We start from the raw sequence: 26,550 nt of genomic DNA, 5'->3' as shown, positions 1-26,550 counted from the left end.
TGTAGTCTTTATATTTAAATGGACGTTATGTAGACATGTAAAATTACGTTGTAGACTTGGAGTATAACCGTGATAATGGGCTTGGATGAAAAGACTAGAAAAAAATACACTAAGGTGCTAGCAATAGATAAGTTACTATAATTAGATTATATGTGTTATGTCTTTATTTGTACCATTTAAAAAATAATATTTCGGTAGTTTTTTAGAGGGCAAAAAGAAATTTAGAAATTAAGTGACAGTTTCTAACTAGTCTTCCTTTGAAGAAATCCCCTCATCCTGACTTCCCACCCACCCCCGACACACACACACTTATTTTTTATTTAGCAGCTCAGTTGGTTTCTTGTCATTTGTCATAGCATTTAAAATATTTTAAAAGAAGCAAACAAAAACCCTTGATGGTTTTACCTTGTGAACTCAGATTCACATACGTAGGTGTATGTTAAAATCATTGTTTCAGTGTATCCTGACAGCAGCTTGCTTAGTAGAGGGGAAGGAACAGCTAAGCTCTTATAAAGGCTAGTTGGGCATCTTGAAAGGCTATTATAATTTAATTAGTTGGCAGCAGAATGATAGGTGTCCTGTTTTTTAAGTGATAGTCATTTTTGCATTAGTAGTTTGAGTTCCAGACTTTTATAGGAAGTCCTTTTTTTTTCATGTATATTACCCATAATGAAATCTGCTAAATAAGAAAAGACAACTATCTATCTAAAGCTAGTAGGTCCCTTTGTGAATTATCTAGGCCTTTTGTTTTTCTTTCTTTTTGACCTTCTGCCTTGTAATTTTTCACTGCTAACTGGTATTATAGAGTTGGGGGAATACAGACATACCTCAGAGATATTGTGAGTTCGGTTCCAGACCACTGCAATAAATATTGCAATAAAGCGAGACACACAAATTTTTTTGGTTTCCAATGTATATAAATGATATTTTTACACTACACTTTAGTCTATTAACTGTGCCAGTAGCATTATGTCTGAAAAAACAATGTACATACCTTAATTAAAAAATACTTTATTGCTAAAAGAATGCTATCATCTGAGCCTTCAGCAAGTTGTAATCTTTTTGCAGTAGTAACATCAAAGATCACTGATCAGAAATCATCATGACAAATATAATAATAATGAAAAAAGTTTGAAATATTTTAAGAATTACCGAAATGTGACACAGAGATAACTAAGTGAACAAATGCTGTTGGAAAAAAAAGGCACTGATAGACTTGCTCAATGCAGGGTTGCCATAAACCTTTACCTGGTTAAAAAAAAAAAAAAAAGGACAGTATCTGGAAGCATAGTATCTGCAAAGTGTAATAAAATGAGATATGCCTGTACTCCAAAAAATGCTAAAGTATTTTAGTTGCTTTCAAGAAGTTTGGTTCCACTAAGTGGTGTAGTGAAAGAAGAGATCGAAATTACAGGGTAAATGATAATGTAAAAGATGATATCCTACTTTCCTGTTTGCATAGATAACTGAGAGAAGATTGTACGTTCACAGCATGTTTTCTTTTTGCCTCATGTAAAATCATTTCCAGCTCAGTTAATGTTTGTTATTCAGATTTTTCAGTTTTCATTATGATCTTTCTTTTTCAGTTTTCGTGGTTCTTGGAACTTGTATTGCAGTGCAACTGGGGACAAACCCTGACTGGATGTTTTTTTGTTGTTTTGCTGGGACATTCATGTTCTATTGTGCACATTGGCAAACATATGTTTCTGGAACATTGCGATTTGGAATGTAAGTAACACTTAATGGTGATTTTGTTTTCTCTTTCAAATATGTAGAATGTTGCTTATAGGTATTTGAGTATTAGGACTTGATTAAATCACTAGTTCAGTAAATAAAAGACATTTAAAACTCTCGTTATTTAGCTACTATGTAACGGTCTCAATCATGTGTCCTTCTGTCACACTTTTTAAAAGGAAATATTAGAACCTCCCAACCAATATTTTTAAAGTAACATGAAAAACAGTAGGCCCTTCACTCATATCCACTGTATTTCCCTCAGACAAATTCATTTTTCTTTCTCCCCACTGTTATTCACCTTAACACTATGTTTTACTTTGACACATGAAAATGTATTTTCAGGAAAGAAAAGATAGTTTATGAAAGCAAAGAGCAACTCTTATCTCCAAATATCATAGCTTAATTAGATTTTATTCTTTTCACATCGTTTTATTTATGAATCTATAAATATCTAAGCTCTTAATAATTTAGTGGATATGAGCACACCATATAGATTACTACTGCCAACAAAATGGCTAACAATTTAAAAAATGAAATAGAAACATTCTTCAAACTCCGAAGTGAATAGTTCCTACGTGGTGATTAGTACTTTTCCGTAAATATTAATGAGTAAACCAGTCTTGGAACAATGTTAAGGATGGAATTCACCAACTGGTGTTTAGTTAAGTATCACAGATCCTATTTACACTGCTTAAGTTAGTCTTTTATTTTTTTCACGGTGTAGGATTAAAAGATAACTTGAGAAAAGACTCTGAAAACTTCATGGAATATCAAAATAAAAATCTTGATGTCAAATGATAGGAGAATATCTTAACCTAATTTCTCATTAAGGCAAATAATTAATGAATTTTAAAATTTTAGATCACTGATAAACTTAGTTTTCTAGGCCTTGAAAAAGCCAGAATGCATAGAAATTTTTAGCTGTTCCCTACAAGTTCACTTCAGGTGATTTTTGCTAACCTTATTTAAATAGAATTTAAGATGTTCTTATGACAGTAAATGAATAATTATTAATACTTTGGATGTTAACTAAAAGACATGTCTTGGAAGAGTTTAAAGATAAAAGGATTTAGAGAACATGTTTAAGGCACATCTCAAGTGACAATAGTGGACATGAGTGTCCAGTTGAAAACTGTATGCCTGTGCATTCATCAGCAGTTTATAAAATGATCTATGCTCAGAAAATATTGAAGATATCTGATATTAGAAAAGAGCAGTAATCGAAAATATTATATGCAGATGTTTTTCCTCAATATTTTCATAGCCTTTACATTATCTCAGTAATGTTTTCATAGTTTTTTTCTGCTTTAGGTAAAAACCACAAATTATGATAGACTTCTAGGATCACTTGGTTTGTCCTAATTCAGTTTTAATTGTTTGTGATGTTACTGTTTTCAAAAATAGCAGAATTTGTAGTATCTGTTTTTCACATAGTTTATGTTTCATTGGTTATTATCTCACAGTTAACTTTCAAACCCTTATTTTGGAAGCTTATCTAGCCCTAACTTATTTTCTTTCCCTTTCAAGTAAAGCAGCACCAGCTACATGGTGTAGGAACTGAAGGAAGGAAAGAAAATGAACTGTGGAAGCAAGGGAAGAGTTAAATAGACAGTGTTTTTAGCAGTGATTTGCTATCACAACTTTCTTTTTGCCGGTCTTAAAATTTCCTTTGCAGTGTATTCCTTTGATGAAATATATACTTGAAGAACTGAAAGCAGTTCTATATTGTTAAATCATAAGATGCTTTTAGGAGTGTGGCAGGAGATAAGGCTGGAGAAGATCCAGAAAATTGAGGGCCTTCTATGTCCTGCTGAGGGCTTTTTATCCTGAATCTATTGAGAACCTTTGCAGGACCTAAAGCAGGGAAATGACAAAAGTACCTTTTGGAAATACCAGTCTAGCAACAATTTGGAGGGTGAATTAGAGTGAGCTGTGACAGAAGTAAGAAGATCCCTTAGGAGCCATCAGCATAATTAAATGTGAGGAACAAATGAAATCTGAACTAGCACAATGACAGTGCTATCGAAGAGAAAGGGATAGGTTGGAGAGAGACTTAAGAGGTAGAAACTGTAGGACATAGTCTGTATTTGGTTATGGAGAATGAATGAGAGAGCAGAGACTGGAATGACTCCCAGTTCCCCTCCTTGGGTGGTTGGATGGAAGGTGGAGAAAGGCCCTGCAGGGAGAGGAACCTATTCAAAGGAATAGTTTTATCTAGAACACGTATGTGAGGGATTTTAGACATCCAAATAGAATGAGAATAGCAGAAAACAGAGAGAGCAAGCCTAGAAAGAAGCCCATGAAAATTATTGAACAGCCAGAGTAGGAGGAGGCATACCAGAATGAAAAGCCAGTAGAGGGATGAATTTCAAAAGAGAACAATGCTAAGTGCTGCCAAGACTCAAAATGAGGCCAGACTGTAGGGAACAGAAGTGAACAAAATAAATAAGCACACAGTTAATACAGGTTACTTATAAAATGTGTAGCTGGGATGGGAAGGAGCAAGGTATCAGAGGAGCAAACATGGGCTCAAAGGAAGAAGGGGTTTGTATTTTTAATGGGAAAATTTTGAACATACAGAAGAAACTGACTTAGAAAAGAGATTGAAGACACCTGAAGAAAGGGGGGGTGATTTATCGAGCTTAGACTGCTAAAAATGCAGGACCCAAAGGAGTAGAGTATCAGGCAGTTGGGACTAGATTAGGAGCACACTCTCCCTCTGAAACTGTAGTGCTTCCTTATAATGGTGTGGAAAAATATCTAGAAATATCGAGACCAGCTGGACTTAATTTCTCAGTTTAAATTAAATATTTGTATTGTAAAGGATTTTTTTTAATCGACTTTATTTATTTATTTAAATTGGCCGCAGCTTGTGGAATCTTAGTTCCCCCGACAAGGGATCGAACATGCGCCCTTGGCAGTGAAAGCATGGAGTCTTAACCACTGGACCTCCAAGGAATTCCCTAAGGGATTGGTTTTGATTTGGGAAAACTGTATACAGTTTTCTGAAATCTTGCATCCACATTAAAGCAACACCGAATTTATTTTTAAAACTAAAAGCAAGCTACAACCTTCATAGAAATATACTGCAAGTGCTTTACATTTAGGGAAATATTTATCAGAATACCAATGTAATGGAAGCATATGGAATAATATAGATATTTCTAAAGTAGTTTTAAAAATGCCATTTTAGATTTCACTTTTTTTTTTTTTTTTTTGCGGTACGCGAGCCTCTCACTGTTGTGGCCTCTCCCGTTGCGGAGCACAGGCTCCGGACGCGCAGGCTCAGCGGCCATGGCTCAGGCCCAGCCGCTCTGCGGCATGTGGGATCTTCCCGGGCCGGGGCATGAACCCGTGTCCCCTGCATCGGCAGGCGGACTCTCAACCACTGTGCCACCAGGAAGCCCCAGATTTCACATATTTTTTTTTAAGAGCAGATATAATAGGCAGATGTATAGTAGCTTAAATATCGAAGTAAAGTTTATACGTGTGGAAGAGAAAGTCCAAATTTTATTTATTTAATTAGGAAAGATCAATTCTCAAATATAATTTGAGAAAAGAAATTTTTAAAAATCACTTGCGTTTTGTTCCTCCTTAGGGGAAAGCAGCCTTAGGCATCTTGGGAATTTTATTTTAAAACATTTTTATTTTAATTGTTTTATTTTGATATTTATACACGAGTGACAAAAAAATCATGAGGTTTCTTAATATATATACAATAAATCCAGGTTGTTATATGTTTAATAACCTTATAAAATAGTATATTTACCAAAGAAGAAATTTTGTTTGTTTTTCTTAGTCTCCTAGTGTCCCTATTTTTAGTTTTTAAGTGTGCTTGCACAAAAATTGGCATAATAATTTATCCATAACTAAATAATTTTCATTCACAGTCAAGTATTGTGAAAAAACCAATGTGATTTGGATACTTCTTCCCTGAAAGTATGAGCTATATCTTTGTTCTGATTACTAAAATCTGATTTGCTAAAAGCTGCCTTGCACAGAGAATATCAGTACCTGTCACAGCTAGACAGACCTCTGTCCTGACAGTGCTTCTGGACTGAGTAAGTAGAGAGCTGATGGAGATGGGTACTGCTCATGGGGACCTTCCAGACACAGCTTAGACCTTTAGGATTCTTACTAGCCTGGATGTGAAAAACTGAGGGAGGGATATGGGCTTAGAGGCTAGAACTGCATAGAAGGATTGGGTTAGTGGAAGAAGAGAAGAATTACGAGTTGAAGCTCGTTTGTAAACGTTTGTAAAATATTCTTTTAATGTTTATGGATTATATTAAATGGAAGAGTTCACATTTCTTAAGACCTAAACCCTCTATATCCAGATACTTTTAAATATATAACTTGTAGATGTATGTATAGAATCATTTTTATAAATTAAATGCTTAGAAACCCTAAACAATCTACAATAAGACTATATTTCTGTAAAACATAGGTCTTAAAAAATCTTACACACTGTGAAAGGTAAAACTCTTAAGTTATCGTTTCAGAAAAAAAATACTCTTGTTATCTTTTTGGGAGAGAATAAAAGAAAGGAATTATAATGGATTGAACTCAGGCCGGTGTGTCTTGCCTCAAGTGTTATCTCCAAATTATCTGTATATCAGTTTGGGCAAGGCCCATGACTTTTGTGGGCCTCATTTCCCAATTTGTAACGTAAGAGTTTTGGATTACATGATATCTAAGGTTCCTTCTGAGAGTCTATTACTTTTATAGATATTATTTCTACTGTGCTTATTATTTATAGTTATAGCAGGCAGAGTATCTTCACTTTATGACATTTTTCAATTCATGCATCTAGGGTTTCACATTTACATTAGCTAAAAAGCCTGCCACCAACATTTATTCCTATGTAAGTAAATAACTTCTGGCTTTTTCTTTTCTGTAGTTAATTGAAAAAAGTTAATAGGCTGTGTATTTACTAGTAGTGTGACAAATCCAGTTCATCTTCATATCCAAATAACCTCTAAAGAATAAGTATTCAAAGACCTCCTACTTCCAAGTAATTAAAAACTGTTGTCTGTTATATTGGGTTGGCCAAAAAGTTTGTTCGAGTTTTTCCGTAAGATGTTATAGAAGACCCCGAATGAACATTTTGGCCAACCCAATACGTAATCCACTTTCTGTGGATTAAGAATTAGGAAATTTCCTATATATAAAATAGATAAACAATAAGGTCCTACTGTATAGCACAGGAAACTATATTCAATATCCTATAATAAACCATAATGGAAAATAATATGAAAAAGAATATATGTTATATAACTTATCTATTTATAAAGTATGTTATATAACATATACATACTATATATACATATTATGTTATTTTATATATACATATTATATTTTATTAACTGAATCACTTTGCTACACACCAGAAACTAACACAACATTGTAAATCAACTATACTTCAATAAAAAATAAAAGAATTAGGAAGCTTCCTACTAAATTGCTGTATAGGATCTGCCTATCTTTAAATGTTTAAGATTTATCGCATGAATTATTAAATACCAGAGATTTTCCTTTTAGTTTCTAGTTTACCTGTTTTGTTTTTTTTTCCTCAGCAATGATTCATTCATTTGGACTCTGCCCATTTAAATTTTATCAAATTATTATAGATAATATCCTAAAACAACTACAGCATTTGTATTAATGTAAAACCTAGATTGTAGTTTGAACTCTCAGATCATCAGGTAAAATCATGGACCTCTTTCTATCTCATTAGCATTCCTCAGTTCTTAATTTTGATTATGTAGTTTTTATTTGAAGCCTGTTCTATACTGCTACTCTATTTCTGTCACCATTGAATTGGATGTTTTAGCTATTTTTACGACTAATAAACTAATCCAATATAGTAGTTATAATGCTGATGGGGAATTAAGGGAAGAGAAAGGAAAAATGATAAGATTCTTAGACTAGAAACAGGAAACAGGATAAGGAAATGGCCAATTTGATTTTTGCTGTGGCCATATCAAAAGAAGTCATACTTTCACTTTCCCTCTTGCCCCTTCCATATCCATGTGGTAATTTTACTGAAATAGCAGAGGTAGGAGCAGGATGAGGTGTGGAGAAGTGAAGGGTATAAGATGATTAGCGGTTTTTCAAGCACATAGATAGATGACTGTCCACTGGGGCTTCTGGGAAGCATTTCTATCCACAGGGAAGTCTGGATAGGTTCTGGCACTGAGGGGACCTATGTCACAGACAGTGTGATTATTTAGCGAGTAGTATTCACCATTCCTAGGTAATTAAGAATTGACTGCATTTTTAGTTCCAGTGTTTCCAGCTGCCTATTTATGAGTCATTTATTCGGTGTATTACAGTTTTAAATTTTAAACTTTTATACTGTTTTGATTTGGGTAAGAAGTATACCTGTATGCATAAGGATAGTAATTGTACTGTATAAATTGTTTCATTGAATCTTTAGATGTCTTTATAAGGAGAATGCTACATTTTAAATCTATTTTTGCTACCTTGTTTTAGTAGGGCTCTTTAGCAAAAGCTCTGAGTAAAGTTATTTTGAAATGTTTGTTTCCTTATGCATAGATTCGATGTTACAGAGTCCCAGATCATAATTATAATATGCCAGCTTCTCACAGGAACCCTGGGTCCTTGGTTCTGGAACTTCACGGTAACTGCTAGAATATTCATGCTGTCCAGTGAACAATGGCGTGAACTCAATAAAGACAGCACCTTTGTCATGCACAGAGTAATTTAAAAACAAAAATTCAAGTTTTCTTGTGGTATTTCACAGACAAACAGGTTATTAGAAAACAAATAATTTTAAGATATAGGGCAATAAAAATCCACCCTATTAAACAAAATTTTTTGAAATATAATATTTCTGGTGATTTGATGCTAAAAACAATTCTCTCTCCCATTTACCTACTGTACCTGGTAACATTTTTGCTCTGAAATATTTTTGAAACAAATACCTTTCCACCATTAAACAGAACTTTTTGGTATTTACATTTTTAACAAAATAAAGCAAGCAGAGTTTTCCTTAGATAGGTTAGTTGAGAGGACTCTTTATAGTAATGTAGGAAAAATTCTGTTTATTCTCTTAATATTCTTTAAGAAACCTGGTACTAGTTTTTCTGCTTCTATTAAATGATCTTGGTTTTAAAAAAATAAAAAATTTAATGTTAGAAGCTATTCTCACTTCTATTTGTTTTGTTTACTGTTTTCCTCTCTTAGTTGTGCTTTAAAAACTAAGTATTCTTAGCTTTTCATGTTACTGTAGTTATTCTTTGAATACCCTCCTTTTTCTGTTTTGTTTTGGTAAATACCTATTTCCTTAATTAATGCTAAGAGAGGAAGTAATAATATCTTTTTTCTTTCATATTAGAATTGTAATTTTGGCCTTATGACTTTTGAAAGTTTAAAAAGATTTATTAAGAAATGGTTTCCCAGTGGAATTTTCCAGAATCCTTCACACTTTAGTATGATAAGGTTTATTTACAAGAAAAATAGATTTTTTTAAAAATTTTGCAGTTTAGGGAGTATTGGGGAACTGTTCATATTACAGATCATTCTATCAATACAAGGCAGCATTAGGTTTTGTGCATTGAGTCCCCATACCCAAACATGCTTCAATAATATGATAGAAATAGTGAGTTCTGATAGCAGTTCTTTCTGAAAGGTATCTTGTTGGATTATAAATCCAGTTATTCAGTGGTAGTAATGATGGCTTTGGGGACAAATCAATAGTGAGGGATATCCTACATCATGTTTTCAAATAAACTTGGAATATGGAGTATACTAAAAAGTACTATAGGCATGTTTTAGGAGCAAAACTAAAGCCATTTTCAATTGAATTTACAATGTATTGGCATAATTATTTGTGGGATTCCCACCTAGAGTAGAATAATATGCATAGCTCAGGATGTGTCATTCTTTAGCACTCCTTTACACTTAGTGCTTTCTGGTACTTTCTCCAAAGTACTTTCTCCAAAGACCTGAAGCTTTATGCTCACTGCAGTTGTCTAGATTTATAATTTTTGATAGCTCATTTATTAATATTAATTAAACTTACAAAAGGTTTTTTTCCACCAATGTTCTTAAAGAAATTAATAGTCAGGATACTATTATTTACCTTCACCTTGTCTGTCTATGATAACAAAGTACCCTCTGTTTATAGAACCCTTCCTATTAAAATGTTTCTAGAACTAAAGCATTTTAACATCTTGAAAAATGTTTTGGAAATACATTTTTTCTTCAGATATATTGTCTTCACTTTTATCAGTTGCTAACTTGCAGAGATTTTCCTTTGCTTTTAATGTGTGTTGCTTTAACTGATTTGGTCATTGAAATGAAATTGTCAGATGTACTTTCTTTTTTCTTTACAAAGTCAGAGGAAAATATAAGCTTCAGAAAGAGTTGTTCTTTGTAATTTGTCTCCAAATTATTTTAATTTATTAGCATCTAAACTTCCTGTGTTAGCTATTGCCTGTGGTATTCTGCCATTTTAGGGAAAACTGTGTTAGAATGCAAGAACCTTCATCCTGAAACATACAGACATCTTAGTGATAACAAGTTAAAAACGTATGACAAATGTTTGTCCCAGCTGATTAGCAGACTAAAAATTAGAAGAGTTTTAGCACAGTGTAGGAACAACACTAATTCCTTTCAAGGCTCTGCCACTTATCATTTCTGTAACCTTTGAAAAGTCACTTACCCTATCTGACCAGATTTCCTCATCTATAAAATGGTGGTAATATTTCCTACCTCCTAGGATAGTTGTAAAGATTAAAAGAGTAAAACATGTTATGTGCTGACTACAGTGCTTGTCATAGTGTTTATTATCATTATTGTTACATTTTAAGACCGTGTTAGTAATTCCCAATAATTTCCAGATTTCTTTCAAAATTGATTGTGCTATTTTGAGAGGAAGAATATGTCCATGATCCCTTTATTTAACTCTGAGATTACTACTAAATGAGGTGAGAGGACTGTCTTCTAATTTTTCTGTTGCCAAAGGTGATAAGGATAGGCTGCCCCCTTAAATTTGAGACCTAAACTTTAGTTCCTCTTAGAGGACTTGTTCTATTCTAGCTTTTGCCTGTTTTTCTCTTATTCAAAGTCACTGGGTGGGTTGTTGTTTTATTTTAGTCTTCTCAGATAGTCTAAAGATCTGTATAGTCACTCATGTGGTAGATAATACTGTTTTAAATAATTCAGCTTATCTCAAAAATAGATGCTTAGACTTTCTCTATATATAACACTTGACTTTAAAATACTCGTAGTTGTCACTCAGCTGTATAGTTAATGTTAGTAACATTAAGCTTGTCATGCGCAGTTTGCCCCTTATGAAGGGTAGAAAGTAAAATATTGGAAGGCAGTATGTTGAATTTCTAGGTCAATCTTCATTCCGGTCTACTAGTACTTCACCCACCCTGGTAAAATATATAATGAGTACCATATTCTGCTTATGTATAAGTTCCCTAGAACATCAGATCCATTTACAAATAATTGCAAATCTGTAGTTAACAGCAATCTAATCCTTGACTAGGACTCCAGCCCCCTTCAATGACTTTCTAAGCAAAATGCTTCTTTTAAAATAGTAGCTAACAAGTCAAATTGTACAAATCAGAATTTCTATGACATTGCGAATCTAGCCCTAGTGCGTATTCTCTATTAAAACCAAGCTGGTAGCCAACCCAGTTACAACGAAATTATATTTATTATGTATAGTTTAATTTAAAAAATTATGTTTCCAAATTAACTGCAAGTATAGTTTAATTTAAAAAATTATGTTTCCAAATTAACTGCAAGTATATCTTTGAAATGCATATGCCATATGTAGATGAAAACTAGATTAAATTGTCTTATTTCTGATATTGAAAATGCTAGGAAATGACGATTAACATGCTTATCAACGCTCACAGAATGTCAGTTAAATCCCTTCACATTCCTCAGTTAATGCTGAGTCTTGTTGGAATTCAAACCAAATGCATTTGTTAGGAATCTCTCTGAACACTAAGAAATAAAAATGAGACATTCAAAATAGAAATTTTCTTTATAGTTAGCTAACTTAGATGGTTTGGAGTTGTTGCACCCCTTAATCACTTTTAAAAGCTGTACTTCTCATGAAATAGCTGTCCTGATCAGGGAACTTTTTAAGCTGTCTTTCTCTGGTGATGAAGCCTCCCTAGGATCCGCACTCCAACTAGAAAGCTTCTATTTCTTTTTAGTTAAACAAGTTGAAGTTAAAATTACTCATATTTATTTAGGATGCCTTGATATCTTTACCTCTTATTTAGTTGACCATTAGGATGTTGTAAGGAGTGATGGGCCCAAGGGATTTGTTATGAGTGTTGAAGGTTATTTTCACTGTGGACTGCCACACTTACAGCTCCCCTGTCAGAAAGATGGGAGAGCTCAATCTCCACAACTGGTTTGCTTTTCTCCACCTTTCTTCTGTGACAACCATTAGAATGGGTTGTTTGTTGCTGGCTTGTTGTAGTAATTTAAGTGTGTTCTGACCAGAGTACTCATGGATTATCCACAGCAGTTGGGAAAGTTCTTTTTGTCCTTTGACAAAACCTATACTAAAATAAAGTAGAAATAAGAAATTATTTAAGCAATACAAGTCAAGATATTTAAATACTTTCATGGTTATAGAAAATTATGTTTATTATCGTCTAATTTCCCCCCTCTGAAACTTTTAGGCTGTGAAAATCTAATGCGATAGTTAAAAGATTTGTTTTCCCATGTCTTTTTTAAAAAGTCACTCTGGTGTTTTAGGTGGTTTTCTACCACATAGCCCTTGTCCCTTGAAGGGCTTATTTTTGGTGTAGTTGTGGAGGTTGTTTTTTTTGTTTGTTTTTGTTTTAGAGAAATAGTTCCAACACTTGGAAATATTATCACCCATGTTATTATTTTGGAAATAACAAGTGACTACAGAAATGCCAAATTCCTGCCTTATATAATATTCTCTAGATAATTATGTCTTTCCTGCATAGCCAAAAAGCATAAAATGAGCCCCCTCCTAATATGTGTTACAGTAAATTCAACCCATATTGAGAGACTTCTTAGTGGAAGGGTGGAAAAATGGACTGTCAGGTAACCACTTCTCTTCTAAACAGAATCATTAACTCTTGTTCACTGTTAATCATTTCTGCCACCTGTCCCACTTAGCTTGCTTAGTTTCTCTCTTTCGGGATGGCCTCGCACTGCTCGTTTTTTCATTGACAGTCAAGATTAGAGCCACACATCTAGAAGTGGTGATAGGCAATTCTCATGATTCAGAGCAGGAGGGCTTTATCCTGGAGTACAGAGTATTCCGCTAAATCAGATAATCACACAGGAAAAAATGTTCTTAACTAACTACCAACTGGTAAGTAAGTTTTCCCTGACTCTCCCTCCTAACATTAAGGCATTGTTGATCTAAATTCAGTGATAATATCTGAACGGTTTACAGAATTCTGTCTTCCAAAATTTCCAAACAGGCTAATCCATAAAAATTTCCCAGGAATCCCAGTTTGGGCTTTGTAAAGATCTTTCATGTTTCCTAATCTCTTTTACTTACATTCATCCAAGGTACAAAGATTAATTGCATGAGGTTCCCTCCATTTTTATTTTGTAATTCTATACTTCTGGCCCTTCCCCTCCCAAAAGGCTACTTCACATATCCAGCAAAATGTTGTAAGATGTCTACCCTCCTCCACCCAAGACAGAGTCGATCATCTTTGACACCTGCTTAGTCTCCTGAGTCTGCTACTGAGTGTAATTCCCCTTATTGGCAACATCACTCACCAGGTCAGCTCTACAGATTCTTTTGAGCCTAATTCAGTCCATTTTTTTTTCAATAAATGTGTATATCAAGATAACTACATCACTATATGTTTGCAGCTTAATATGCTTCTATTTAAAAAACATTCTTGAGCAATCAAAGATAATTTTTTTTAGTTGTGAGAGATTGGTCTCAATCTGGTTATTTATTATGAGCATAAAACTTACATGTCTTAAGCTCACATGATAGATTGTCTGCTTGAAGTATCAATTTTAGAAATGGGGGCTCTATTCTGCTCTGGGATTTGAACCCCCTTGCTGTTGTTGCTATCAGTTTTCTTAGACTGAATTTTTTTTAAGTTTACCTTCTTAATAGATAAATTATTCACTTTGTTTAAAAACTAACATTATAAAAAAGGTGTGCAGTGAATAGTCTCCTTCTCATCCTCATCTCCAGCTGTCCAGTTCCCACACTGTCCTCTCCAATAGGTACCCACTGTTCTTAGTTTGTAATGTATCTTTCCAGAAATTTGTTATGTAATTATCAGCAAAAATTAAAATGTAATATTATTTTTCTTCTTTTTTTATGCAAAAAGTTCATATACACATTCTGCAGCATTTTTCTTCACCCAATATAACTTTGATATTTTTCCATGTCACCACTAGAGAGCTACCCCACTCTTTTTTTAAAAGCTACCCAATAGTTCACTGTATGGAAGTACCATAATTTCTATAACTACTCCCTCATTGAGAGATATTTTTAAAGTTTTGCAACTATTAATAATGCTGTAATAAATAACCTTGTACAGACATTTTGTGCAAGCATATCTGTAGCGTAAATCAGTAAAAAAATTAAAAGGCATTTGGATCCAGTAATCTGAGAATGACAATCTCAAGATTATAAAAAGTGCTAGTTTACAGAGGGAAAGGAACACCAGTTTTTGCTTTGCTCCTCAGTCTTCAGAATATGCCCATATTCTTTTTTCAGACTTTCAGGCTTCTAATTTCTACTGCCCTGTTTTTGTACCAGGTTTGTCTCTTCTTGACTATAAGATCATTTTCAGCAACCTCAAAGCTAATTCTTGGCTGCTTTCAGTATCTTCTTTCTAGACGTCTTAGAGTAGTTGACCTAATAAGCATAAGAATTTGATTGAGAATTGGGTGAGTTTTTTTTTTCACACCCACATCATGGAAGGCATTAAATGAATATATCTAAAGGGCAGTAAGTTTTGCCAAGGTATCAGAGATTTATGTTACTTTAGTAAAAGCTCGCCATTTCTTCCATTTGATACTACAAAGCACTTATTTGAAGATCTCATATTATATAGCAGTACAATGCAATCCTCTGCTTGACATTCAAAATTTAATACACACACACTTTTTTCTTTTCTTTTTTTTTTTTTTTTTTTTTTTTTTTTTTTTTTTTTTTTGGTGAGAAAGGTTAAGCTGTAGTTTCAGCCCAACTTCAATGAGTCAGAAATTTTCTTTAGAAAGGAGGGGTTTTTATTGCTCTGTGAAATTCATCAAATGAAATTAAAACGCTCTGGATTTTATTTGATTTTGCTCATAACAAATTTTTGACACCTCCTTCTCCCCTTTCCTCAATATTTGAGATTTTTTTCTATTGTGCATGATAGAGGAATGCTGCTAAGCTTGCAAATAATTAACCTGAAATTGTTTTGAGTAATTCTGCTTTTTTGGATTTTTTGTACCTAATCAGAATTGATGTGACTGAAGTGCAAATCTTCATAATAATCATGCATTTGCTGGCAGTGATTGGAGGACCACCTTTTTGGCAATCTATGGTAACTCTGCACATTGTGTATCCCATATAATGCATGTTGTCTTTTGCTTGTGTTTTTCTAATATAGTATAATCCAGTTAAAGGATGATATGTAAAATTATTTTATTCTTTCTGAAAACAAAAAGTCACAGCAATGATAGGACACAAACTTCTCTTTAGGGCATAGTGAATTTTACTACCTGGGGTTATGTTGTACAGTAGGTCCATTTCAGGGTTATTTTTGAAGGCTATCAGAATTATTATTTGTCATCCTATTTTACAGCTGAGGAAACAGCAGGTAGTGTATCAAGTTAACCAATGACAAGATTAAACTAAATATTTTATTCTCTTTCTGAGCTACATGAGTCTACTAATTTCTCCGTTATATGCTTAAAGCTGAGTAACAAATCTTGGTAGTAAATTAACTCTGGCCCAAGAACAGAGTAAGCGCTTATTGAAATCAGTGCCTTAGGATTGTTTTCACAAGCCAGGACCTTGATTTTCAACTTGACTTGAAATACAGTCACCCCTACAAACACAAGTTCTTTTCCACAAACTTCTGAAAGAGCGAATATAATATATATAATACGGGGGCCAAGAACACAGTCTCAGGAACCAGACTGCCTGAGTTTGATCCTGGCTCCACTGCCTACTGTATGAACTTGATCTGTTATTCAACTCTTGTGGCTTAGTTTTCTTCTCTGTAAAATGAAGACAATAATAGTACCTGTCTTATAAGGTTATTTTGTGTATTAAATGAGTATGTGTAAAGCACTCAGACCAGTGCCTATCAAATAATGAGCCCTCAATAGAAGTTGTTGCTGCTCTTACAGTTGGCATGTTTGCTACTCCTAAACAAACACAGTTCATAAAAATCAGATTAATTTTAAAGTATAAGGGAAATTTACTGAGCAAGATTTTTCCCTTACCTAACTCACTTTATGATGGTAAATTAGATACTTAAGGAAGTGTAATTAACATGCTTCCCTAAGTATCTATTACCAGAAATTGTTTAATGCCTTTTGTTGGGAGGATAGTGTTGTGAGGAGGGTGAAGATGAAGGAATAAAGAAAATCCATAGTCAGCCAGGAAAATTCTGAAACTGTTCATTCATGTACATAATATCATTCAAAATCACATCTTTTTTTACACATTAGTCTCAAAAGTCAATACTGTCTCTAGTGACATCTGAGGTCTATAGATACATACACACTGTATACATATAGATCTATATCTATAGATCTTGGATTTCACTAGAATGTTATTACTTTTGCTCTTGTGTAGGTTAAATAGTTAGCAGTTATAAATAGCTATAAAACTATTAAATAGTTAATAGTTTTAAACAATCTGGCTGTAGAAGAAGGAAAGAAGAGATTTTCTTTTCCTGAAACTAGGTAATAAAGCCTAAAGCCTACCTCCCACTTAATTTTTTTTAAATTTCTTCACTATATTATTATTTTCATAGGCTTTGTGTTTTATACCAAGATCTCTCCCCCTCCAAAATTATTTTGCATATCTTACACACATATAAATTACCTTTAATGTTTCAGCATATCAGTAACAAAAAAAATGGGATTTCTGGCTTAATCATCCAAAATCAAGTCAGCATCAGGTATATATCCCTAATTATCTGTATCAGCATGGAGGTACAGAAAGCATTGTTTTCAGTGCAGTTATGTATTCACGCAGGCTATACACATATCCATAATTTTTAGGTGGTGCCTGGTAGTAAATTTGCTTCAGGTAAACTTGTCACCTTTCTTTATTAGAATTTATATACACAATCTATACATGTACATAACATGTAATTTTTTTTTCTTTTAAAAGGATCAAATATTTTATCATCTTTATTGACAATTAAGATAATATAATCATTCTTTTTTATTATATGTTTTAAAAAAGTAATCTGAGGAACTCTCAGATCCAAGACTGAAATGGAGGTTGCAGTAGGGAAAGAGATTCACGGGCCACTGTCTCATTATTAGCATCGTTGGTTCTACTGTTACCATCATTAAAATAAAAGGAAAGGACTGGACTTCTCTGGTGATATTCGGAGGCTTAGAGAAATACTCTGGGTTCTTTGAACAGATTTCAGTACAGATTCCCATAATTGACTCCAAACCACTGTATTTCTTTTTTTCTTTATCCTTGGCCCTATGGGCTCATTGCTGAATATGCTGTTTTGAATTGCATTGTGTTAGTTCAGGAAAGACTACTACATGCAGTGCTCTGATTTATTTGTGTGCCAAAATGGAGAGAAGATATTTAGGGCCTAGCTGTGAAATTTTTATCTCTTTTGAGGTTGAGGCCATGAAATGGAAATTGCCTTCCAAATCCTCATTAAAAGACTTTTACTCATATTTAAGAAAGCAACTTTATAGTAAAAACAAACAAAAACAGTGCAAATGTCTTCTTAAAGCTGATTTTAGAAAATCAGCTGTTTTGCAAAGGTAAGTGATTTCTATCTACTGCTTACTGATTACCCATTTCTTGCCTTTTTTTTTAATTCAAAGAGTTTTGTGGGGGTTTTTTTGTTTTTTTTTTTTTTTGCGGTACGCGGGCCTCTCACTGTTGTGGCCTCTTCCGTTGCGGAGCACAGGCTCCAGATGCGCAGGCTCAGCAGCCATGGCTCACGGGCCCAGCCGCTCCGCGGCATGCGGGAGCTTCCCGGACCGGGGCACGAACCCGTGTCCCCTGCATCGGCAGGCGGACTCTCAACCACTGCGCCACCAGGGAAGCCCAAAGAGATGTTTTTTTTACCAAAGGTTGTAGTTAGTTTTTGTTGGTTTTGGTTGGTTGGGTTTTTTGTGTGTGCATGGTTTGTGTTTTGGTTCCCCCGCCCTTTTTTACGGAAAGAAATTATTTTCATGCACAAAAGTTAGTATATGGTTTACATATTGCAAAAAACAAGACTTTTTTTGTGTATTACTTCCCTAAAAGAATATATCCTTTTGGGATGTCTTGGAACTATCTTCTATCATATATATAACTCTTTAAAAAAAGAATGTCATCACTTTGGAAGGGACCCATAAAATCCCCTCACAGTTACTTTCACTGACGTTTGATTCTTTTAAAAGTAGTAGCTGAGGACTTCCCTGATGGCGCAGTGGTTAAGAATCCACCTGCCAATGCAGGGGACACAGGTTTGATCCCTGGTCCGGGAAGATCCCACATGCCACAGAGCAACTAAGCCCGTGCGCCGTAACTACTGAGCTTGTGCTCTAGAGCCCGCAAGCCACAACTACTGAGCCCGTGTGCTGCAACTACTGAAGCCCACGTGTTCTAGGGCCCATGTGCTGCAACTACTGAAGCCAGCGTGCCTAGAGCTTATGCTCCACAACAAGAGAAGCCACCGCAATGAGAAGCCCACGCACCACAACAAAGTAGCCCCCGCTCGCCACAACTAGAGAAAGACCATGTGCAGCAACAAAGACCCAATGCAGCCAAAGATAAAAATTAAAAAAAAAAAAAAGTAGTAGTAGATTAAACGTGTAATAAACCAGGAGACACCTTCTGGAATCCAGTTAAGGCAAATGGTGGGTGTTACTACAGGTGAAGTTTCAGAATTCATTAGGTAGAACTGAAGACGTGCTATATAGTGTAATTTATTTGTATCTCATTCTTAAACTAAAAGACTTAAGTAGTGGCTTTATACTTAACTAAATCAGACATTATAAACAGGCATTCCCACATTCTTTGGAAGGAAGTATCTAATCTCAAAATGATACTTTCTGTTTCTGCTGAAATTTACAAAGCCTGTAAGAATATTTTATTATGCTCATAAGAAAACTTGTCTAACAGCTTAGTAACTGATACTCTGCATTAATCCAAACGATTAAACCAAAATCTGTGTCCATTTAATCTGGTACACCTGAGAATTTAAGATTTTTTTTAATCTCTGAAAAATGAACTACATTAAACTGATATTATTTGGCTACATAATTTTATGGCATGAATCCAGAGGATTTTACCCTAGCTGTAGAGCAGACACCATGACCCAAGGGAGTTCTTATTCTTCCCAGTCTCAAAGACCATTGACATTCTGAGTAGGCCTGAGATAAAAGTGTTTTTAGTACAGCTTTCTGGCTGTTTCTATAGAGTGGATGCACTTTGATCACCCTGGATATGTTCCAGGAGGCTGAGGACGGAAAGAAAGATTGGGAAGGACAATGTGTCCACCCTCCTTGATCTTGAGTGTGAGGTGAAAATGGCAATAATTTTAATACTTTTTAAAAGTGATTGATCAGTGCTGATTTTTAAATGATCACCTGGTGAGACTTGGGGTTCCTCTGACTTCCGCTTTCCCTTCATGTTGCCTCATTTTGTTGTAGCTAACTTCCTTTTTTCTTCTTAACGTGACGGCAAGGTGTGTCACGTATTTTGAAATACGGTAGTATTTCAAAAAAAGACATTCTACGTAGAGAGAGAAAGGGAGAACATCTTAATCTATTTGATAAGTTTATACTGAGCACCTACAATATCCAGGGTTCTAAAAATCAATTCAAACATAAACCTACATTCAGGAGCTTATGTTTTGGTGTATGTAGCTATCATATATGACAGAAGTGAAGAGGGCCCTAAGAATGTTTATGATTCTTTGCCCCTACGTCTATAGCTTGCTTACTTGGTTTGTGGTCCAAGCCATTTACTAATTTGCCTGGCTTTCGTAATGTTGCTGTTTATCCTTTGTTCTTTCAGAGAGCAAAAATTTCCATGATCCTAAAGCATTTTCACCAAATTTTAAACACATTTGTGATGCAATGCAGTTCAATTGTGGCACAGATTACTGCTACACTAGAGTTGGCACTTGTTTAGTGCCCTGGCCTTAATACAGGCATGCCCCTGTAATGGATTAATGCTTCACTTCTTTTGAAATCTAAGTGAGTGTAGTATTTCCTCCTTTGCCAGACAGGTCCTTTGTCTTTGGAGGGAAAAGGAAACTAGACAGAATATTGAATTTCAGCCAGGTGCATCAGACTTAGATTGTAATATCCTTAGTTTTCTGAACTGGAGCAAAAAAGTCTCTTGGAGTTCAAAGCAACCATGGTGTTGATTTTCTCCTTTATTGAAAACAAGCTCTGAGTTTGGACTGTAGGGTTTGGAGATCAGTTAGAGAAGGAAGGAGACAATTTAAGATGCTCTGTGAAGTTCTGGGCTTAATTTTTAAGTTGACCTATTTCATTTTAGAAAATTAAACACTGCCACAGTACAACTTGAAATTTGAATTGTTGATTTCCCTGTTTTTTTAGACTGCAGTTTTGCAAGAGGTCGTAGAGTTGTGTAAGTAAACTGAGTTCTTGAGAGTTTTAAAGAAATAGAGTAGCTAAACATTAAATTTTATATCTATCAATTTTACCAGGGTTTTATACATACAAAAAATAAGAAGTGTCACATTCTTATTTGATTTTAAAAGTGTAAGCAGATGGCATCCCTAAAAAGTGTAGACAGCCCTGATTAAAATGTCTTCATTGTAAGAACTCATTGCCTATTAAACTACTGTGGGCTTTTGGAATCTTATTCCTAGGGTCATTTGTTTCACTTAATAGAATCTATCATTTTACTATTCCTTTCTTTTCAGTCCATATTGGACAAAATTGGAGACTTCAGAAAAGCTAAAAAGAGATGTGCAGAAAGAAAGAAAATCTTAAATGATTTTTAGGATTTAGTATTATACAAGTGTATTTAATTTTAAATGAGGTATATTGTGTTCACAAGGTTAGATACATGATCTCAAAGCATTCAGCCCCCCTTACTTTAGGTAAATCAATTCATATTTTCATATACTGTAAAAATTTATTATTTACTTCTTCTGAAAAGTAAACATATGTTAAAGTTTCGGATTCACAATTATAGAGCTGTACCTGCTTGGGTGTGCTTCACATATTTTTCGTCCTGTCCCTGAGTTTGCTCTGCTCCAATCAGAATCTCTTGACATCAACATGGGAGCTGTTTTTACTCTTATGTGAAGCTACAATTTGAGATTACAGAAGCTCCTTGAATATGAATGCCTTCTTAGTTGCTTTCTACTTTTACTAGCTGGCTGTATTCTAACAGTTTGGAATTGGGAATTCTCTAGTTTGCAGATTTTTTAAATCTAGTTGCAAATATTTCTAGTCCTTTATGCTCCATGCTTTCTCTCATAACAATTAGTAACGAATTACAGATTTAGCAGTAGAGTTCAAAAAATGCACAAAGATAAAGGAAAAGTACACTTCTTTTATTAAAAGGCCAGAAGATAGCCTGGTTCATTATTGCGAGATTTCTGGGATGCATTAGGTGAACCTTATTTAGCTATGACACGAGCTAATAAAGTTGGATCAGTTATTTTTTTTTAAGTTGGTATCAGAAGTCAGATTAATTTTTATGTAGTCTCTCATTTCTTGAGACTTTATATTGTTTATAATGGAAAGGTTAGGGAAACTTCCATCAATTTAAGTATTTACTAAACTAGAAGGAATGGAGAATATATCAGAATATGAATCAAATGTTTGCTTTGTTTTCTTATTTTGATTTATATATATATATTAATTGTTTTCTCTCTCTACCCATTAAAGATTCCAGTGCTGAATATTCAAATGAAAATTTTTCCTGCGCTTTGTACTGTAGCAGGGACCATATTTTCCTGTACAAATTACTTCCGTGTAATCTTCACAGGTGGTGTTGGAAAAAATGGATCAACGATAGCAGTAAGTATTTCTTAAGATTTCCAGTGATTGTGCTAGGACTTAGTTTTGTAGTCACTTTGTTTTTCATTTGAATTGTTATTTGAATTAATTAAAATCATTGTTAATTGAGAGTTTCCACTTAGTCTTAAAAAAACCCCTGAAACTTCTCAGTTTTATTTACACATGTATACATTTATATGCTTTTATTTGCATATTTTTTGTGCATGCAGACACACACTTTTATACACATATATATATATATTTTTTTTTTTTTTTAAGTGCGATCTGCTTTGTAAAATGTCTGCCCTCTTAGGTAAAATCCTCAGTTTGTGCCTAACTAATCCATGCTGCTGCTTTTCCTTAGCTGTTCTGGTATTCAGTTATAAAAGCTGCTGGCTCTCAGACACCGTGAGGTTCTTAGAAGTTCAAGTTGATCTGTCTTCCATCAAGCAAATCGGTATAGAATACCACTAACTCCTCACTTCTCTTTACTCTGTACAGGGAACAAGTGTCCTTTCTCCTTTTCTCCATATTGGATCAGTAATTACATTAGCTGCAATGATCTACAAGAAATCAGCAGTTCAGCTTTTTGAAAAGCATCCCTGTCTTTATATATTGACATTTGGTTTTGTATCTGCCAAAATCACCAATAAGCTTGTGGTAAGCACCAGAGTTTTTGTCTGTTTTCTTTTTAACTTTCATCTTATTTTGGTTTTATGGCCATAGTTTTCATTTCATAATTTCCTAAGCAGTTCTAGAGTTTGCTGTCCTCTAATCAAAATCTCTTGATGTCAATATGGGAGCCATTTTTACTCTTACATGAAGCTACAATTTGAGATTACCAGAAGCTCCTTAAACCTCTACAACTCTTCTTTCTATCCACATTCTTCATTCTCATTCTTCATTCTCATTCTGTACACTCAAGGCTCCTTGTGAAAAGCATATTTAGGGGGACTCAGTTGGCATGGTATATACCTTCGGTGTATAGCTCTCACACCCACTTTTTGTTGTTGTTTTAGTTTTGAAAGTTCAGATATTGCTAAAGAATTCTTGAAACTTGATATTTGATCACAATACTGATTTACTGTGTAGCTCACAATTGCTTTAATATGGAAATGCCTGCCTACATCACCGATTCTCTTTATTCATAGGTGGCACACATGACTAAAAGTGAAATGCATTTGCATGACACAGCATTCATAGGTCCAGCACTTTTGTTTCTGGACCAATATTTTAACAGCTTTATTGATGAATATATTGTACTTTGGATAGCCCTGGTAAGTTTTGTACTGTGTTCTATTTCATGATTTGAAGGGTACTTGTTTTCTGTTTCAGTGGGCCAGTCCTGAGAGACAGATCGTATAATTGTAATGATTTAGAATACTAGAAAACCACATTTATGGGACTTCGTGGGAGTTCCTCATGGCTTCATCTTTGAGTCATTTTTTGTATTATTCTTATTAGTCCTGCCTACATCCTGGCTCATAAATTCCATATTTCTAACTGTAAAGCAGGAGTTGGCAGACTACAGCTTGTGGGCCAATGGCCAGTTTTTGTAAATAGTTTTATTGGAACACAGTCATGGCCATTCATTTATGTATTGTCTGTGGCTGCTTTCATGCTACAGTGGCAGAGTTGAGCAGTTGTGACAAAGAGAGTATGGTCCACAAAGCCTAAAATATTCACTAAGTTTGTTGCTCCTTGGTGTAAAGGAAGAATCTTTGAGGAAATTGAGTTATTAAATTTTATGGAATTGAAGGTAAATTTCAAAATAAGAGAAGAAAGAAGCCTCTCCTCTTGGCTTTCAGGAATCTTAGGGATGGCCTAAGCAGATTCCTGAGAATCTAATAGTATCTTTTTTTTTTTTTTTTTAGGTCTTCTCTTTCTTTGATTTGATTCGCTACTGTGTCAGTGTTTGCAATCAGATTGCGTCTCACCTGCACATACATGTCTTCAGAATCAAGGTCTCTACAGCTCATTCTAATCATCATTAATGATGTAATTGATGTTATAGGAAACTCATGTTTTCTGCCCGAAAGGATCTGAACATATTAAGGAGAATGGGGTGGTTAAGAACAAATATAATTTATAGTAACCAACGTTATATATAACTTTTATTCTTTGTTATTGGTAACACTCCTTAACTATCCCTGTGTGAGAATGGGAGTTTCAAGTTCCATCCCGTAAATTGTACATGTTGTCAAACAGGGTTGGCCCAAGAAAGCATGCAAGAAAAAAATGCCATGTGTTTGTAATTATCCTGGATTCATAGTAAAATTGTCATGGGGAGCAGATCCCCAGTGGTGGAGATTTCTAATGTAGAATATTTGCAGGCCAAAAGATGGTTGCTTTATAATTTTAACAAATCATCATCTTTTAGTGACGTCCTTGTTTAGTATCTTCTCAAGCTTTCTTTACTGAGGAGCTCAGCTTGTGGCACAGATATATCTTGTGAGGTGGAACCTAGTGATAAAGATCTTGAATTTGGATTGAAAGGTTTCCTATCTTTACATTATTGAGGAAGTCATTTTTTTTATTGCTCAAGAAATGGTATCTCATGGGCTTGGGAAATCCTGTTAGCATGCATAATAATGTGGTAACTTTGTCGATCCATTTTATTTTTTTAAATAAATATATGATCTGAAAGCCAGTCTTCTTCTCAGTTTTATTCAGTGGAAAGATAAACTAAGTTTTAATGTCGTTTTTAAAATTTTTAAGCAAAATTTATTTCTGTTCTTTAATAAATGAGGAAATTCAGTCAGCTACATCATCATTATGTGTCCTGTGACCTTTCTATTTTGTATAAAACTGTTTAACTTAAAACACAGGAGTGCTGGGCCTCCCTGGTGGTGCAGTGGTTGAGAGTCCGCCTGCCGATGCAGGGGACACGGGTTCGTGCCCCGGTCCGGGAGGATCCCACATGCCGTGGAACGGCTAGGCCCGTGAGCCATGGCTGCTGAGCCTGCGCATCCGGAGCCTGTGCTCTGCAACGGGAGAGGCCACAACAGTGAGAGGCCCGCATACCGCAAAGGAAAACAAAACAAAACAAAACACAGGAGTGCTATGTTCATTTTCCCTCTTGGTAGATTTTTTTGGTTGTGGTTGTGTCACCCTTGAGATTATAAATCTTTTTTTCCCTTTGAGAAAACAGAATCATAATCTTAAAAGTCCAGAGGGGTTTAATAGTCACCTGGTCTAGGAATCTCAAACCCTTCCCCCAGATTTTTAATGAGAGAGGCTTGGGCCTCTCTAGGCAATTATTGAAAATTTGCACTCTCCTTTTCTGGCTACTCTGTATCTGTACAACAGTTTGAATTGAAAACCAGGTGTCCTCAGTAACTATAAACCAGATCTGTTTCCATTGTATATAGTTCAGTTGCTTGAATGAAGAGGGAGACAAGCGGAAAAGGTTTAAGCTGTTGACTAAAATGAGGTATCTTACTATTGATTTTTATTTATACCCTGTTTCCATAATCATGGATACACAATAGCTGTGCTGCCTTGCCTGGCAACCAGAACTCTTCCTTGCACTTTTAATGATTTCATCAATTCCATGTAATCTTGATTAGCAATGACTGTGAAACCTTTCATTTCTTTGCTAGAATGTAGCAGGAAGGGGAAGTTTCTCACTGCCTTTGCTTGCTAGCAACTTCTCCAGCATCTGGGGTAGAGAAGTACATACAGAAAAATGCTAGGGCGGATCAAATGTTGCAAGCTAGGACAAAGGAAAAAGAAGGAGGGATAATTAACTAAAGTTACCTCATTGTCTTATTATATTAGATAGACAGAGCAAATGTTAATTACCTACAGTGGAAATTGAGGTCTGGAGAAGCTCAATGGCATACCAGTGTCACAACAGTTACTCCTTTTCCAAGTGGGGACTAGAATCCAGATCTTCTGAATCCTAATCCATTGTTCTCTCCTACACCACACTAGGTTTTAGTGGGCTGAAGCTACAAACTGAGATTCTAGAATCTTTTTCAGTGTAAAGGAAATCTGGAAGACGTTCAGGTATTTGGTGTGCTCTTCCTTCAGCTCTAGATAACCATCCGCATCATATCAATGGTATGTTTATAGTAAACCTCAGCTGGTCCTAATTCTTCTTGTGATCATATTATATGTGATTTTGATACCTGGTTAGGTATCAAAATCATCTGAAGAATTTTAAAAACTACAGGTTCCCAGGTCCTATTGCTAGAGATATTTGGTAGGTTTGAGATGGGGCCTCATATTTTCATAAGCTCCCCAGGATTCCAGTCCTTGTTAAACCTTTTGAGTTACAACTAGGCTTAGGAACCACTGTCATAAACTACCTAAAAAGGTGCAATGACTCTTGGAAGCTGTGAAGAGTAGCAGCATAGTTAGGGGTGGCATGTGGACGGAAGAACATGTGCCACCTGCAGTAGGTCTCTGTGACCCTAAAATAAAATTATATTGGCTTTAACTTCAATTTGGTAACCCTAGTCCCCATCCCACCCTCCAACAACATTTGTGTTCTTTGTACAGAATGCAGGGGCCTCTGAGGGCCACACTCACATACACACATTAAAAAGATGGAATTTTTGAAAAACAAGATGCTTCTAAAAGTTTCCCATCCCTTACAGTGTTTAAACAGAAACC

General features: G+C 34.9%; 1 protein-coding gene across 4 annotated transcripts in view; it reads left to right on the top strand.

Moving 5' to 3' along the window:
* CEPT1 (choline/ethanolamine phosphotransferase 1) overlaps positions 1-24,621 on the top strand; it is a 36,620-nt gene extending 11,999 nt beyond the window's left edge. For 3 of the 4 annotated variants that reach the window (XM_082655366.1, XM_082655365.1, XM_082655367.1), the window contains exons 4-9: positions 1,587-1,728; positions 15,203-15,287; positions 21,820-21,951; positions 22,432-22,590; positions 23,082-23,207; positions 23,805-24,621. In XM_082655366.1, the coding sequence (XP_082511492.1) occupies positions 1,587-1,728; positions 15,203-15,287; positions 21,820-21,951; positions 22,432-22,590; positions 23,082-23,207; positions 23,805-23,924 (764 nt within the window). In that variant the 3' untranslated portion in view covers positions 23,925-24,621. Of the gene's footprint in view, positions 1-1,586; positions 1,729-8,295; positions 8,381-15,202; positions 15,288-21,819; positions 21,952-22,431; positions 22,591-23,081; positions 23,208-23,804 lie in introns of all 4 variants that reach the window. The other variant, XM_082655368.1, reaches the window with a different exon arrangement.
* Positions 24,622-26,550: the final 1,929 nt, after the last annotated feature.

Source organism: Grampus griseus, assembly GCF_964374135.1.
Source record: "Grampus griseus genome assembly, chromosome: 1".
NCBI classification, from domain to species: domain Eukaryota; kingdom Metazoa; phylum Chordata; class Mammalia; order Artiodactyla; family Delphinidae; genus Grampus; species Grampus griseus.
The sequence above is the reverse complement of the archived record's forward strand: the minus strand, read 5'-3'. Positions and strand labels throughout refer to the sequence as shown.